The 17,729-nt window shown below is 36.4% G+C and overlaps 1 protein-coding gene across 2 annotated transcripts in view; it reads right to left on the bottom strand.

Annotated features, from left to right (window-relative positions):
- Positions 1 to 17,729, bottom strand: part of AGPS (alkylglycerone phosphate synthase) — a 44,666-nt gene that overhangs the window by 11,370 nt on the left and 15,567 nt on the right. For both annotated transcript variants that reach the window (XM_057363716.1, XM_057363717.1), the window contains exons 7-18: positions 17,314 to 17,393; positions 15,655 to 15,735; positions 14,477 to 14,602; positions 12,409 to 12,517; positions 11,857 to 11,984; positions 9,212 to 9,263; positions 6,962 to 7,038; positions 5,683 to 5,795; positions 4,104 to 4,173; positions 3,126 to 3,187; positions 1,283 to 1,372; positions 804 to 903 (exon numbers count right to left, since the gene is read on the bottom strand). In XM_057363716.1, coding sequence (XP_057219699.1) covers positions 804 to 903; positions 1,283 to 1,372; positions 3,126 to 3,187; positions 4,104 to 4,173; positions 5,683 to 5,795; positions 6,962 to 7,038; positions 9,212 to 9,263; positions 11,857 to 11,984; positions 12,409 to 12,517; positions 14,477 to 14,602; positions 15,655 to 15,735; positions 17,314 to 17,393 — 1,088 coding nt within the window. The remainder of the gene's footprint in view (positions 1 to 803; positions 904 to 1,282; positions 1,373 to 3,125; positions 3,188 to 4,103; positions 4,174 to 5,682; positions 5,796 to 6,961; positions 7,039 to 9,211; positions 9,264 to 11,856; positions 11,985 to 12,408; positions 12,518 to 14,476; positions 14,603 to 15,654; positions 15,736 to 17,313; positions 17,394 to 17,729) is intronic.

The following is a 17,729-nucleotide window of genomic DNA, read 5'->3' as shown; positions in this document are numbered from 1 at the left end:
TGCCCTACACGCAACAAGCCTCCGAACTTGCAGATAAAAGTTTGCATGTGCTTTCCAAATTCAAGAGAAATTTCTAAAGAATAAGCATGAGAAGAATGATATCCCAGCTATAAACACCATTTCTCCGCAGTCCTATTAGCAACTTTCTGGTGCTGAAGTTTGAGCATAGGAACCAGAAGGTAGGACAAAAGGCARCTTGGACATAGTCCTTCTAAGAATTACATCTTCAAGGTAACAAGGATATTAGGTATTAGTTCCCCCTAACAAAGTAAGTACAGTGTTTCATCAGTCAAAGTGTTAAAGCAGAATTATTGCAGAGTTCTTTGGCCAATGCTGAAGCAGCTTACAACTGTCTAACAGACTAGACTAAGCACTGGTCTAACAGAAACAGCATGAGACACTCACATTCCTTATTCTCTRCATGCAGCACTATTACAAAGGCATGATCTTGATAGTTTTATCAGACTGAGTATTAAACAGAAGTAGCTTTGTAAATAATGGAACTGAGTTACCCATGAATTTGGGGTATCAGGTTTAAAATTTCTGCTGTCCAAGAAACTCCACATCAAGCTCTTCTMTATTTCAGTCAGAGCTATTGATTTACTCATATCTAAAATAGCCACCCACTAGTCTTTCCTCTACTTGATGAAATATTTGCATGTACCTCTTATTAATGATCAAAGCTTTACAGACAGATTTTTRAGATCTTTCCTGCAAAATCCATTAAGCTTGGCCAATAGGCTCAGAATATAATACAGGTCATCAGCTTTTCCCCCTTTAGCAATTTTTCCTTTATACATTACCTCAATTTGTTCATACACATGGATAGGATCACTAATTCCTCTGTAGTTAAAGGCAAAGTAGAAGTAGACACATGCACCTGCATCGTAAGTCTGTGTCACCCTGTTGAAGAGAACTGCATTACAAACAAAGCTTTATGATATTATATGACATTATAAAATAAATAAAATTACTTATCTTATTCAAAAGGACAAAATTWWWWAAAAAAATTAATCCTTTTTGCTCATAATCCATAAGTGACTCAAGGCTATGACTTTGAAAGTTGAAGCTATTAAGTCATTACACCTGACTCTTGTATATACAAGCAGGAGTTTAAAGCCTAAGCAGGTGCTACCAATCCCTTGAATTCCTCACTCTTATATGTAATCCACTTGCAGGTTCAAGAGGAAGGTCAAAGCTACTAGCATTTGTAATATCATCATTAGATCTCTTACTAAACACGGATTCAAGAAAAACTATTCAAGATTATTACATGGCTTACCTACAGGTGGAAAGAGGAGCAAACTGAACACCCTTTTCTTTGCATTCTCTTACTATCCTTTCCTTCACATTTCTACAAAGGTCCAAAACCCTGTAACAGGAAACACATTAAAATACAAAATTTCAGTATGTGATTTTATACAACTTCTGAAAAAATAACTTCAGAAACCTTTTTAAAAAGCATAGTCTAATACAACATAAGAACACCTTCTAAAATCAGTTTTAACTAGYTTAGACTTTGCTCTAATAGTCCTCATCAAGACTACTTTTTCTGCATTTCTCCTAAACTTTATTCTGAAACAGAGAACCTAAAAGCTCTTTTTCATAAGGAAAATGTGTCAAAAGTGGTCAATAGAAGTAAGGAAGTTACCTACTTCTCTATGTCTTTACTTACTTTCTTAGCAAAAGAGTCTCTAGGTTTTGGCAAAGTTAACAAACACAGTAGAAAGCTTGAGAACTAATACCATAGCTTTGTTTTGCTGCAAGGCCAAAACTGGAGATTCTTCAGCTGTGCACTACTCTGCCAGCTTGAAATGCTCTAATTCTAATATGACAATGAGCTATTAGACCTTGTCATAAGCCTGTTYTGTTTTTTCATTTTTTTTTAAATTTTCTAGGATAGACCCAGGTGCAAACAAAGTGGTAGAGCAGCCAAAAGAAATCAGTGTTTTTCAAATGACCATTTCTTCAGTTGAGCAATGTCCCACAAAGTTCTGCAGTGCWATAATTCAGATTAAGATGTTTTACTCAAATCTAAAACTACTTTACAGAATCAAAGAACACAAGAGAAATTTAATCATTTAGTGAATAAGAAAGTCAGCGAAATATTTTATTCAAATATCTGCTACCTGTCATGAACAAGTTAATCAGTTTATGAAAAGTTACATGGTTCTTATAAGTAAAAGTAGAAAAAGGTTTTCAAATCATTTGCTTTGGTGAGGACAATTTTAAATATTTTCTTAAGTTCTTAGGTAAAAACTTCATTGTCTTCTGAAATGAGGGAGAGGCAAAACAAATTGGTGACTAAGCAGTTAGCATGCTTCAAGATCTACAAAGCTCAAGTAAAATGAAGAGCACTTTTGCTATAAAATTGTACTCAAATTTCTTCTATCCACTTAGGACAATTTGCCAGTTTTCAGACAGGGGCTGGAATTGGCCATTGTCCCTRAATTCAATAGCAAGGGTATAGGCTTGCCAGCTTAAGTCATCAGACTTTGCACTGAATGCTGTAAAGCTTTSATTCAAATCACCTTGGATCCTGTTTAAGAGATTTCTAGCTTACCAAATGGACAGGAGCACCCAAAATGATTTTRTATATTAAACTCGGTTTTGGTCAAATGCTTTTCAACCACAGGTTACCAATAAAATAACCTTAGGAAAAAGATCTTAATCTTGGGCAAAAGTTACCTTTTCAGTTTTCATTTCCCTGTGTTACTAGAGAAAGAAAAAAGCTTATTTAAATATAGTTAATTTTTTTCATCTCCACTATAGACTCATTCATTTGAAATACACTGCTGATGCCACCCATGTGGCTGTCCTTCACCCACTGCAGTTATTGTCACCAATGTCCTGCTTCCTAAACAGAGCAATTTAAAGTTCTAAATTTCTTACAGTAAGCTAACCTAAGCAGAAATATTACCGAATACTTGATACGTTTGAATTTACAAAATCCTGGTATGTAATTTACCAGTAACTTTTTTTTTCACAGGTACAAGACTTGAAGCAGGTCAGGTGCATTGCTACACATAAGGCCTAAATTAAGCATCCCCATGAGCAAACATGAGTCAGTAATAATTCAAATGAAATCAAGATTTATGAAATTCTACAGAGTAATCACAATTTACCTATCCCAAGGAACAGATGTCTCAAATGATTCTCCTATYACATAGTAATCCAGGCCCAGGTCCTAATAAAAAGAGCAAGGATATTATCAGTAAAATTCAGCATGAGCATCTGGGATTCCATTGTATGCTACACATACAAGCTGAACAACTTTTTAGTTTGTAGGAGAAAAAGAGAAATTCTAATTTACAAAAGCACCCATCAGTCCCAGTGACTTAAATTTATTATTATGGAAATAGGGAAGTTCTTAAAAGACAAAATGACAAACATTTTGATACCATGGCCACAGTGAGACAACTTGTCAGACTGTCAGTATGTCTACAGTAATCAAATATCTGTATCACTATAGTATCAAGCCAAGAGCTTCACTGTGCTAATCAAYAGAATACCTAGTAGAATTTTTTTTAATGTACTTGCTATCTAGATAGAAAAAAGACAAATATCTTCCCATCTTACACATAGCCTGCTGAAATAAAGGGAGATTCAGTGATTTGTCCCCAACAAATCAAGCACTCAGGATGTGCATATTGTTCTGAAAAATAAGAAAATCTCAAACAGTAAGACTAAAATCCGTAAGAACAGCTGCAGCACTTTAAACTAAAAGTCCATTATGTTGGAATTCTAACTTAAACCACARTCATAAGCAGATCTCCAAAGAAGTGTAAACAGACAAGTGAGCATGTGAGTATTTCAAGTATTCTCTGATTTCATTCAACCTGTGCATCATTCAATCTAATTTTCCCTATCCATTATGAGAAGCTATTTTCTTAACAAGAATATAAATTTATGTGTATATGGATGAAATTCCATGAAAAATCACTGCAGAGAAATGGAAGAGATACAACCTCTGGGAGAAATCTGAGACATCATCCAAGGCAGCCTGCACTCAGATTTCAGAGAAAGCTTCTTCAAAGAAACATCTCCATGTTTTGTTATATTCATTAACAGAAGTTTCAGCAGACAGACAAAAGCTGACCTACCCGAAGGTAAGCGATGACAAATGTCAGCATGTATCCTCTCTGTCCATTATCTTCTCCTGCTGCCAAACCACTGCAATTTACAAGAATTTAATTAATTTTCCATCAAATTAGTCACYAATTTACAAAAATATTTATAAAATAACTTGGATGATTAAACATATGTGCAAGTTTAGCTGCCTAAGCTGTGTTAAAKTAGTTGTTAATAGTTACTTCAGACCAGACCTTTATTAATTTCTGTCTTCATTCCATAACCTGAAGAGAGATGAACATAACAAAACATTTGATGCAATCTCAAAATAGCAATCTTTAAAACACACAGAAGAGTGGAGAAGCACAAGTAGACACAATATATCCTGGATATTCATTTACAGAAATAAGAGTAACTACATTTCAAAGCATGTTGAGTTTGTRTACTTTTATGCTCACAGGTCATGAGACCCGAAGACTTAAGATCCCCAAACATAGGAGATCTGAATTAAAAAAAGACACAAAAGCCATAGCACTAAAGAAAAAGGAAGTCTTGCTTTCACTAGTCTACCAAGGATCATTATCAAAGCATTTGTTTTTAACTATTGGTTTCTAAGAATAAGAAAGTGCTATGCATGTGGAATCAGTCTGCTTAGAAGTTCTCATAAATAAGAGGGGGTGTGTGTATATGTGTGTGTGGGTGTGTGTGTGTGTGTGTGTAAAATCAAGACATCCCAAAGAAGCATAGAAATAAAGTATTTCATACTATAAAATATTAAATGCTTTAGCATTTTAAATCAGGTTAAACTATAACATGTTTCACTACAACTCTTAATAAAACAGCACAAGCAGCTGCATCTTCTAATGGTTCTAACACAACTTTCCCCCCTTTATCAATACARCATCATCTTGAAATACCAAAACACAAAAGGATCCACAGCTGAYGTAATAGAATGAAAGCAAAATAAAAGCACAAATTTCTGAAATTATAGCCTTAAAATGGATAAAACAACACTCGTATCTCTGAATAGCTGAGACTACTATTAGTGGCAACACAAATTCTTGATAAATTGCAGTTTTAATGATGGTTTTCATCAAATACACTTAAGGCAGAAGGAAAACTACCTGATCATTACTCAGCCTGCCACTTGAGTGTTTTCTGTCCCTTTGTGAGACTGTYATTGCACTCTTTTAACTAGTTTCTTGTATTCATATACTCACATGAATTCTGCAAAAATTGAACATTACCCTTACCATTTTGTCTCCTTTTCTGTAGTCAAAATATAGTCTAGTACTGCAAAATAAGCTGCTTCCATGCCCGTAAGCAATTAAAAAGGCTAGTTTCCACTTTAATAACATRCATTCTATATTTAATAAAATATTTTTCTACAATACACAGATTAGCTAAAATTTTTCAGTGAATTTACCTAAGAGTTAGTACAAGCCACAGGTATCAAAGAGAACATTCAGTAGCTAATTGATTGTTGCCACTTCAAGCTAGTAAATTGAGAACATATCCATACAGTAAMCACTACAAAAATATGGTAGGTTAATATTTTCCTGGACAGTTTATTCCCAGCTTAACATTGAAAATGTTCTTTGAAAGGCATACCCAAACTTGGTGGCAATATCATAGACTTGCTTCTCATGCTGAAGAACCTTCTCTCTGTCACCCTCAAAGAGCAAGGTTGCTACGCACAGTATGTTGGGATCAAATCCTTTAAACTGCAAAGCAAACTTTCCATTAGTCATAGTCTAAGTGGCAGAATAAAAGKAACAAGTTTTTGCTTTTCAAATACATGGCATGTGCCCTGGTCAGTAAGTGTTGCTGCAATGAAGAGGAATGACTGGGGGAAAAAAACATCTTTCAAAAATTWACTCCCAAAACACTGAAGTTTTTCCTTGACAGGACAGGTCAACTGAAACAACAGAAATTATTTGTCATCTCTTTCCTCCTGTTAAAAAGCAGGATAGATGTAACAGCTGTCTACCTGTGCTGTAGTAAAAAACAGGTCTTAAATGCTCTGAGCAATAGAGACATTTATATTCTATCAACTATTTCTATCAACTATTTCTATCAACTATAAAAGCAGGAAGAAGGCTATGACCACCATGAATGTGGAGGGAAGGAAAAAACTTCTGGGCTATCTCTAAMCAGAGTATGTACTCCCTAACATGTSTCTTGGGACTTCTTTTTTTATTTCCTACTTCAATAGTCCAAGAAAAAGCAGCAGAATCAACCGTAGTCACTGTCTTCCAGAACTAAACCCACTCTTCGAAGACAATGAAATTTTCTACATTTTAATATCCATATTTGCAGGGACTCTCTAAATAGCTAATTTGGAGGAAAAATCAACAATAAGACAAAATATTTAATACAAAAGCCCAGGTGACATCATTTTAGCACCAAATAATTCTAAGTTAAAAAGGAATGAATTCCAGAAAGACAAAAAGCAATTTATATGGGCAAATCAAGCCAAATATCTTGCGAGCCTTGCAAAACTCTAGCTCAGTGTAATAACAAGGCAGATCATGCCTCAACAAACTCTAGGAAGGTAAAAATGCAGTACAGTGTCAGCCTTGCTCCATCACTATTAACTGATGGTCACTGGTCTGCAAGCTGAGTGAACTGGTTCCAGTYTTCCTCTGTTCCTGAGTTACTGTTAGACAAGGCACATTAATYTCCTGCACAGGTATGACCAGTGACAACAGGTCTCTTGGAATAACTCCTCAAACATAATCTCATTTGAAATAGAACACTTTTAGAACCTCAAGTTATTACACTGTAGCATCAATTAAATTCAGCTGCATTAGAAGCAGTTTACCAAATAATCTTGAATTTTATGAACAGCATGCAAAATTCAAACCAATATTAAAAACCCCAAAATTACCTTTGTGATGTAGAATTTTTTCAGTCCATCCAAAAATGATGTAAAAATGGAAGCAACTTGAGGTTTAAGAGCATGACCTTTGGCAAAAGACAGAAAAAGGCATATTAAGGCAAACAGTGCCCTTAAGATTCTTACTTCAAGGGGTAAATAAAAAATGGCTTGGTAGAGAAAATTACTAGAATTGCTTGGAGCCCTTTGATTATCAAAATTAAAGAGAATTCTCTCTACTCATTTATAACATGACTTAGGAAAAGGTTTCATTAATTTTTGAAGACATATGTACAACCACGAACAAATATTTGACACTGTAATTAAGACWGCCTTAGTTTAGATTTCATATGCCTATGGCATGTGGAAAATTTTTAAGAGAGCACCTCATTAGTTTTTATACTGCAAAACTAAGCAAAAAACAGTGACTTTTCTTTTTTTTTAAGTTATACCAAAACCACTGAAACAAACAGCCAAAAATGGTGCAAGTTAGGAGTTAAGCAATTCTTTCTTTAAGAGTTATATCACTTGTGTGAAGTTTTCTACATAAAGCTAGTAATTGCTTCCTTAATGACAAACAGGGAACAAAAATTACCAGGATATATAAATGGTGTCTTGGAGCCTGTTAAATTAACATCTCTGCCTTAGGACTGGGTTTAATTGAGATGAAAGTCTTTTACTGTTTGTTCCATTGTTTTCAGTCACAAACAACTTCTGAACTCCCATTACTGCTTCATTTTAGCAGCCTGGAATCTGGCCTGCATGCTGTGAGCCCAATTCATAAAAAGTTATGCACCATTTACATGGTACTTCCTTCTAAAACACTTCACAAGTATTTCCTCTTGAATAGCACATGAACTTCAACAACTGACTACTCTTCCTCTTCAGCAAAGGAGCACTGTCCCTGCAGAAACAAACYCCAAGGTGTACACCTACAAGCACCCTCTACTAAGCACACAGAAAAGCTTAATTGATCATGAGAGGACACAAGTTCACCTGAAACTATGTTTACAGCTTGTAATTGGTCAAATTGTGCTTCCCAAATTAAAAGGAAACAAAAAGAAATGCATCTGCCTTCTGTTGGACATGTGTGGGCAGAATAGTGTAACGTAAGAATGAACATAGCAAGCAATGAGGCTTGCTGGGCCTCTCAAGTCTTACAAATGACAATTTGCTTGGTTTGAAAAATGAAGTTCAGCTTTCTCAACACCATCATATCAATGCCATTTGAAGCTGAGATTCATCATTGAGGCTTGTGTGCAAATAAAGTTTCAGAAACTCTGACTTGCTGAAGTGGTATTAAAATAGAGGTTTTTAAGGTCAGTACATTACACATTTTCATCTTCTGGGTACAATCAAAATAGCATGGTCTCAGCAAGTTCCGCAAGCTATCAGCCTTTTGTGACATGGAACTTYAGGGTCACCATGACAGTGTCTTGAGCCAGAACGTGTCTTCTGCCAAATTTCCAGGAGTTTAAAATGACAGCATTTCCCTAAGAATTTAGGGAAAAGCTGAGAAATTATTCTGCATGTTTGACATTGTTCTATTTAGGTGTTTGAACTAGTTGAAATTTTACAAGATCTTTTGCCTTCAGGAATCTACTGGTAATTTCACTGACTTTCAATACTTAAAGCCTAACAGCTTAGATGCATTTGCACACAGTTATACTTTCAACATCTGAGCTTCTTTTGAAAACAGATCACCTTGGACARATATGCATTGCCTCTCACTCACCCAATCAAACATTATCATATCAGAATGTTTTCAGAAAACCTACTACCTCTACAGAATCTGTCAAGATGCTTTCATGGAATCTAAAGGAATCAACCCACTTACCTTGAAAATAAGGTGCTAGCATTCTAATTTTATTTTTTCATATCAAACTTCTCATTAACACTCTTAGGAAGAAAATGTTTCAAAACTAGAGTTTCTGCTCCTTTACAGCAAAATAGAGGAAGTGACTCCAGAATTTCAATCTCACCAACAGACTAAAAGTCAAGAAAGGAAATATAGCAGAAAACTCATCTCATGAATGGCCATGCAGAGCATGGCTCTTTACTGACTCAAGCAGTTGATACTGTTTTCTCAAAGAGAGGCTTCTGTTCCTGAAACTACACATTAYTGGGACTATCTGGAGTTTGAACTCTGGATTCACTGACCTCTGTTTAGATTTGAGCAAAAGAACTGCTACCCAAAACAGACTTAARCTACTAAAAAACCCTTGGAAATAGATGATAATCCACAATGATCTACATACTTACCAAACTGAAACTGTGCATTGTCAACAAGGCGAATTGATGCAGGAGCACATCTCTTGGAGGCAAAGTTGGGGGAATAAGAGGGAGGAAGAAGATTATGTRCATAGTTGGTTTTAAAATTCATCACAATCAAATTTTCACTATAAAATAGCATACAGGAACGCACACTTTGATACCAGAGACCTCTGGTCATCATCATGACTGAAAGGATGTGACTGTATGCTTGTTTTCACTTGAATAGCTACATCTACTAGGTATGTCTAGATAAAATGCATTGAGAATCTTCAGTTTAACCTCAAGCCAACATAGTTATAGTCCAAAAACTTGGATCTTCAAATTTTGAGTGTTAATCTAACTTGGCATATGCACTAAAGATACTACACTTGTTTAGTATTTCACGCTCATGTTTCTGTGTAATCAGGGGTACACATATAATAAAAATTCACTGGAAAAGTTTAATTGTTGAAGACCACCCTGGTAGGCAGCTGAGCACTAAATAGCTGCTCACTCAACCCGCTCCCCAGTGGGACAGGGAACTAAAATCAGAAGGGCAAGAATGGAAAAACATGGGTTGAGATGAAGACAGCTTGGTAAGTAAAATGAGAAAAAAACCCACAAAAGCATGAGGGTAAAAGCAATCAATTACCATCCRCTGACCAATATCCAGCCAGCCTTCAAGCAATGGAAACTCCCCTCTAGTTTTATTTATGATCATGTTATGTGGTATCTGTCTTTGGTCAATTTGTGTCAGATGTCCCAACTGTGTACCCTTCTAGTCTCTTTATCTGTTCCCAACACACTTGCTGGTGGGAAGAGAGGGAGAAGCAATAAACCTTGACACTGTGTACACATCRTTTGGCAACAACTGAAACACTGGTGAGTAAACACTGTTTTGGTTACAAGTACAAAAGCTAATGCCACACATGCTGCTATGAAGAAGTTGACTCAACCCTGGCCAGACCCAGTACACTCATGCTCTACCATCAGACTCCTATTAAGATCTGTACTTGGGTCTAATCCATATTCTGCACTGTATAGAAACCTGAAAAGCTGTACAAACAGCTGCCTGTAGCTAGGTGAGCTTCTGGACATGCATATGACTACATCCTATATCTCTGGTGACCATGTYCAGTCATACTGAAATGTTTGGCCAGAGGAACATGCCGAAGTCTGAATTTTAAGCTAGCCATCATCTAATCATATGGATATGGAAGTACTCCTCTTCCACCCCATTTGACATGCTCACCCTTCACAGTTATTAATATGTACTTGGTCACACAAGAGGAAGAAAGAATATGAAGAACTAAGAGAAGTTTGACAGAAGGCTGTACCAGTGGTTTTAAACGAAACAAACCCACCCACAACTTGCAGGTTGATTATTCTTAGTGGAAGTGGACTGACACATAAAAGAAAGAGCTTTTCAGACAGCAATCATTGTAATTACCACTGAGATTGATGTGAGGGGCAACAGAAGAGAAAGAATAAGTAGCTCAGGCTCAAGTAAGCAGTGAAACAGCAACAGCAGCAAAACAAGCTTAGAAGTGGAGCAACATTAAGTGGCAAATAATGCCTCTTTTTTCCCTCTAACTAAGCCCATAGACAGGGAAAATACATGAGTTCCTTAGSTGATTTTAAATGTTGATCAGCCATATGATTAAGCATTCCCAAAGGGTCTGCTTAGGTACCTTTAAAAGGAAGGACAAGCACTAGGAAGCACGACAGAAAAACTGGCAAGTGCTGCTGACTAGCATATACATGTCGTTCACATACCAGTATGAACATCTGGCTTGGAACATTAAGCCATTAATTTAGACCAATCACTGGAAAAAATGTAAAGCTGTGTTTAGTTTTTAGGCATTAATTAAAACATTTCTGAAATTATTTCCCCAATGCAGGTTACATTCTACTGTTCATACATGCAATTTGGTATGTTTTGCACAGAGCAAAGCAAAATCAATCAGTGGAGAAAGAGGCTAGGCAGACTAAGCTTTGTTTGGAAGCACAGCCTTGAGGAAAAGTATTATAGACCTCGGATACATATGCACTTCACTACCTGAAACCATCTGGTTGCACTGTTCTCTATTTAAATATTACACTGTAGTATTTAAATACTGCAGTGTAAGCACAATTCCACTGGAAATATCCATCTCACCTGCCCACGTCACTGTGCTCCAAGAAGTGATTTCTAAATACAGGCCATATCCTTCCATTGCATTCCTTTTGTTTCTTTACCACTCCAAAGCCATAAATTCAACTGCCTTTTATATGTATGCTGCAACTCAATTCCTTTAAACACTGGTCCCTTTTATACAACCCTAATTAATCTGAGRATAAAGTTCTCAGCTGAAGGAGATACAGAGTTGAATTTTTTGGGGTGAAACATGAAAATAACTCCCACTGAAACAAGCCATTTAAAGGCTAGTCAACATTTTGGCTCAGAATATCAAAATCATAATGGGGTCAGTCCTCAATTGTATAATTTCCAAAATCCTCATGGACCATATCCTGCATTTCATGGATCATACACGCTTACGAGATTCCGACCTCAAATTCCTGGTATCAATTGCCAGAAATACTGAAGCATCAATACACYTCCTACTGCTAGAACCCTTGTCCTTGAGTGAAGCCAACATCCAGCTTTTCTTTACCTGCTTTGCCACTTCCCTCAAGCAGGCCACACCTCGTTCAAAGTTGGGAAAGACCACAGAGCCRTACTTCTGGTATTCAGGGACCGGGCGAATCTTTATCGTAACTTCAGTAACCACTCCAAGGATTCCTTCCGGAGAAAAGAAAAACTGAGCAAAATATTACAAGATGAATTTCTTGCAAGCTACCCAACTTAACAAATGTTTACCAGAATGCTGTAAGTTASCATAAAACAGAAATCCCAAAAATTCTGTTTGCAGTAGCAGGTGATTTAATCCTGACTTTTTACTTGGTGAATTCTTACAAAATCATCCTCTAAATCATGATCTTTGTTACTAGACTTGTAGGCTGATTTTACAGGTCCATTTAAAACACTGTTAAAAGCTCCAACTTCACAGTCCAAATTAAGATCTCAATTATTTTAACACAAGAAATTCATTCCTGCACAATGCCACCCATCAACAGACTGGAAGCCATGGCACTGAAGATGCTCAAATAATCAAGCCATTACGGAAACTAAATTAAGATGCAGTATGTGAAATTACTGTTTATACCTTCAGATCCCATAATGAAGTGATGAATATCAGGTCCTGTTGACATGCGAGGTACTTGACAGTTTTTTTCTACTATTCCTCTAGGAGTTACCATTTTTACATGAATCACCTGTTTAAACAAAGTGCAATGACTAYAGATGCTAGCACAGATTTTTATCGTATTTCTTTTCTACAAAACATATTAAGTTTGATACAGTTTGGCTTTATAGATTTTAGACATTCTGTAGTCAACCCCAAGAACCTGAAGACTGTAACCAACAATTATTTTAACACAGCATGGTTTCTCCACACAACAGATTGTTTCCATTMTAGGCCACATCATATGAGCTGTTAGCTACATGCAAGCAATACCAGTTAAAACTGTTCTGCTTCTCAGTGTAGAACTTCACAGAGAAAACTTTATAAATACCAGGATTTTAATCCAGAATATACACAGTACTACAGAGGAAAAAAGTTTGCATTAGTTTTGCTTTAGAATTGCTGCTTGAAAAAGCTACTACAATTCAGTCATTGATTGCTACAGAAATATTTCAATTCAGAGGAAAGACAGGAGTAAACTTTGTGAAAYAGATTATCCATATAGAATCTGCCACAAGACTGACAGGTGTAGGCCTAGAAGGTTGTTTTTTAAAAACAATCTTCCATGTTATTGCTTCCAGCTTTATTCAGGCACATGCAATAGAGCCCACATGTGGGTTTTTTTAATCTTCTATTCAATTATTTTACACCAAGGAAGGATGGAGTTTCAGCTTTTCTTTAGTGACATCTCTAATTGAAGCAGAATTACTGAATTTCARCTAATGGCTTTAAAACTTGCAAGCACAGGTAGCTAAGTAATTTTCACTATATGCAATTTATGAACCGTTGATTCTGCAGTGAGTGGATTTTAGGCAGCTTATCTAACACAGTTTCAAGATATAAAGTTCCTCAGAAGGTAAACACTTCCCTGAAACATTCTCACTGTGCTATTTTGAAACTCATGAACTGTTCTGGATCAATTTTCAATTCTACTTCCTCCTAACGAAAATTTCCAAAGCTGTTTTAGACTGAAGTTATGCTTCCATAATAGAAAAGCCTTCTGCTTCACAACTCCCAGTGCAAGCAAAACTATACCATTYAGTAACACTTCAGCAGCAGGGAATGATGACACTTTGTAAGTGCTACCAGTCTTAGTTCAACCAGGTCTACTGAACAGAAACTGCAGTTCCTGCCAAGCACAGACACTGWCAGTGAAGTGTTACATCTGTGCACAGAACAAACATGTCTGAGTTATGAACTGATGAAAAAGCCTGAGGTAATAYGGATACATTACCTAGAGTGTGCTTCAGGAAACAAGGAAAAAAACCACACATGGACAGATTATTACACAAACCATGAGAGAAAGCTAGATGTTTGAAGCAAAAGAGCAGATGAAGTCTGAACAGTGATGATTTATCTTCAATATATTCAATGTATTTGTTGTAACAGAAAAGGAAGACTTTAAAATCAAAAAGTATGTTTAAGAACCAAAAAATTGTCTGAGTTGCTATAAAGATGAACCATTTTAATGATTAAACAGATTCAAGGGTRCAATACTGCCATTCCCACTCCAATGCTTCCTTCCTCAGGATTCCTATGGACCGTGTGGCAGCACCAGATCTCACCTCTGTGCACCCACATGGTCAATTAGATCAGCGTACAGATTTAAAAAATACCACGAGCCTAGGGGATATAGGAAGRATGTAGGAACTTGCTTGCTGTCAGAGTTAGACAGTCCAACTAGACATCTTCAGATGACTTCTGGAATCACCCTAAAAGTCTGACAGGATTATTACACTGAAATACCAGAATGGTAGAAGACAGTACCACAGCCAAGACAATTCCTTAAGCCAGACAGTGTGTACTCAAATGAAAATTACTTTTAAAACAGTGATAAGGATGCAAGGAAAGAAGCATTTCATTCAAGATTTGATGCCAAAAYTGTATCACACAAAGAACCACAATTTGTTTTTCCTTTCTCCCTCTGTGAGTCATTATAAAAGTTAAATATCTGAATAGMGAAATTAGAACAAGTATTAGAACTACTTACCAGATCTTCAATGTTTCCATAGATGTTTTTTTTCATGCCTGATGCTCGTGTTGCTACCCATCCTCCTAAAGAACTGAACTCCATGGAGTCTGGCTCATGGCCTGTACAGAAGCCACTTTCAGCAAGCTAAAAAAAGGAAAAAATATATCCTACAGGGCCTGCATTGACTTAGTAGTCCAATTTCAATGTTCTGTATTTGTTTGTTTTGTTTTGTTTTTTAAATAAGTATCCTGATCACACACCTATTTATTCAAGTTTTATCCTGGATATGTACATGAAATGCAAATTCATTCTGCTTTTACTGGGCATACCTGTGCTACATTCACCTACAGTACTCCTCCCCAATATTTTAAAACTAAGAGTTCCATTGTTCAAAAGACGGTCCGAATTCAAATACATCTGCAAAAAGTTATAACTAAGTAACTGCCAACTTGGCACAAACACTGCCAATAAATAAGGCACTTAATCTTTTGTTCTTTCTATCCTAATGTGATATGCAGCTGGTCTGCAAAAAATTTGAGCAAATTGCCTGTACTTAATTCTCTCAAGGAGAGATGTGTTTTAATATACAGCCATCTGGTTGGGCTTCCTGTATGCAACATTGTCAACTATTTGTGATGCAGATCATGCATTCCTGTACATTAAGTAGTCGCTGGTTTCTTATTTTTCTGTATTAACGTGCCTTTGCCATCTGCACAGCACCTGAGGTTGACTGATGCCCTCAGAATTACAACACCTAAGCTGTCAGACAGCAAGAACTAAAGGCCAAGAAGTCTCACATTAAGTGATAACTGCATTAGTGCATTTGAGAATTTGCGCTGACCAACTGATAACAATCATGTTGGAYAGCTGTATTTAAGTATATCATATAACATGGATCATTAACTATGTTCTGTTGCATGAAGTGGTTCTAACTTAAAGACTGAAAGTCACTTTTCCATCCTATCTGTAGCAACTTATTTAGCTCATGGTTCTCTCTGCACCACAGGAACTTGTGGCTTTGTGTGTTTACTGGTCATATACCAGGAAGAGTGGGCTCATAACCATTGCATATAATTCTTACCAGCTGCATGGAAACACAAAAGAATTAAGCTACAATTCAATGATTTGGACAAGATATGAGCAACACATAAGAAAAATATGAAAAAAATACTAGAAACTTGAACAGATAAAAATACCTGTTTTTCCAGATCTTGTCCAACAATGCCAGCTTCTACACAAGCTGTTAAGTTTTTTTCATCTATCCAGAGAATCCGGTTCTGTTGAAAAGGCAATTAAAACTCAGAATCAGTGTTTAAGATTTTTGTTTATTTCCTTCCCCGATGCTATAGGATGAACATGCTTGGTGATACAATTTACTGTTAATACCACTCCAGTTATTACAGCAGTGGAAGCCGAGGCTCCTCACKCCCTCAAACTGCTACACAACAGGTTTCAATTTATGAAGTCACCACTACAAGAGAGTAACACACTTATTCATCAGTTTATACCAGGAATGTTTATAGAATAAAAAGCAAAAGAGCCAGAACGAATTACATCCAAAACTCTTACAGGAGCCTCCCTCTCACAAAATATGAGCAAATTATTCAAAGCCAACTACTTCAGCTACTTCAGCTTCAGCACAAACTGCTCAACTGATCTCAGATGCCTATACAGATCAATTTTTATGCAATAGTCCCTGCATATAAGATGAAGATAAYCATTAAGTATCTATTAAAATAGTAAAGCTTCGGCAATCATCTTAACTGCTCCAAGACACACGCATTTTAACTTTGACAATGCTTCTTTTCACCTTAATTTTCCTTTTTTCCCTCTTCACTAATGATTACAAGAATTGGCTGGCAGTCATTCAAGACACATGAAAGTAGCTTATTTTCTGACTCAACGCTTATTTACACATCTAGCTGACAAAAAAGGAAGATAGTAAAAATTAACCACATTTCCTTCCCACACCCAAACCTGACACAAGTCAAAGCTGTGGGCTACAAATCAAGTTCARATGAAAACCTGAGTCAGTACTGTGCTCTATTTCACTCTGGTTAAACACCTGAAGAACTTCCTTCAATATGCAAATACCACCTCTGCAGAAAAAAATCACTTTCTTTAACTGAAAAAGCACTGAGTGGAGAAAATGGAGCCAAAACCCAGGTCTCACCTTCAAGGCTAAAGGAGTTAATAAGCTCAGAAGGTACYTGGAGGGAGTAGAGCCTTACATCAAAGATACAGAACTTTTTCTGAACTATCTCATTACCATGTAGCCATAAATTTTAGACGTACAAAGCATCCTCATAATGGAAAGATGAAAACTAGCAATAAATTTTACAGAATTTCATTTCTAGACTGCCATAAAGCTATGAACTTCACATTCTCAAGATGTTATCTACCCAAAATCCCAGCTATTTCTTAAAAGTTTATCCTTCAAATTGATTTAGACATATTAGGTCACCTTACCAAACTTTGCTTTAAGTAATTTAAATTCTAGTGCAAAAACTAGTGAAATTTGAAGTAACAAYTTCCTCTTAGCCTTTCATTTATCCTCAGATACAAATTCCARTAGAGAAGAAGAGTAGCTTTCTCTCAGTCTGATTACTTAAAGCTGCTATAAGGCTTAACAGTGGGGTTTTTTCTTTTTAAATATATAGAGGTMATAYGAAGCAGTACAGGACTAAKATCAGAAAAACAAACTGARGGAGTACCAATTTAATCATCAWGGTACAGATTAATATTTCCAACCCTRCTTTATTCTGGAAAAGRAAGAAATGCCATTCTCTGRTGATCACCCAAGAAACTGTAGGATAATTTMAAAAAATTGAAATAAAACATGAAGATAGACATACCATTTGTGATGTATCCAGCGAGATAATTGTTCTTTTTTCCTCTTCAGGACATTCAAGGGCACTAGAGACACTTGTCCCTCCTGCAAATGTGGGAATGACACTGATCATAAAATTCTCAGTAGCTTTTCTTCCAATACTATGCCTCTCTCCCTCTGTTCTGATATAGAACTGAATCAAGTAAGATCACCAAAGTTAACTGTTTTAGGCTAGTGATTAGCCCTTGAGGCTCTCGCTTCTCCCAAACTGTGTTTCACATAATCAAGGCAGCAGTGGAGCTGGGCAATGCTTTGCCCTATAACCAAGATGTGGTCATCCCAGCTGCTTCTGTTAAGCCCAGCACAGAATTTTCAAACAAGGAATGGTAAGAACTTACAAAGCCATTCAAGAAMCAGAGAGCTATGGCTTCTATATGTTCT

Source organism: Malurus melanocephalus, unplaced genomic scaffold, assembly GCF_030028575.1.
Source record: "Malurus melanocephalus ecotype Western Australia unplaced genomic scaffold, MMel_1.1 scaffold_30, whole genome shotgun sequence".
NCBI classification, from domain to species: domain Eukaryota; kingdom Metazoa; phylum Chordata; class Aves; order Passeriformes; family Maluridae; genus Malurus; species Malurus melanocephalus.
This window is presented reverse-complemented; position numbering and strand designations above follow the sequence as displayed.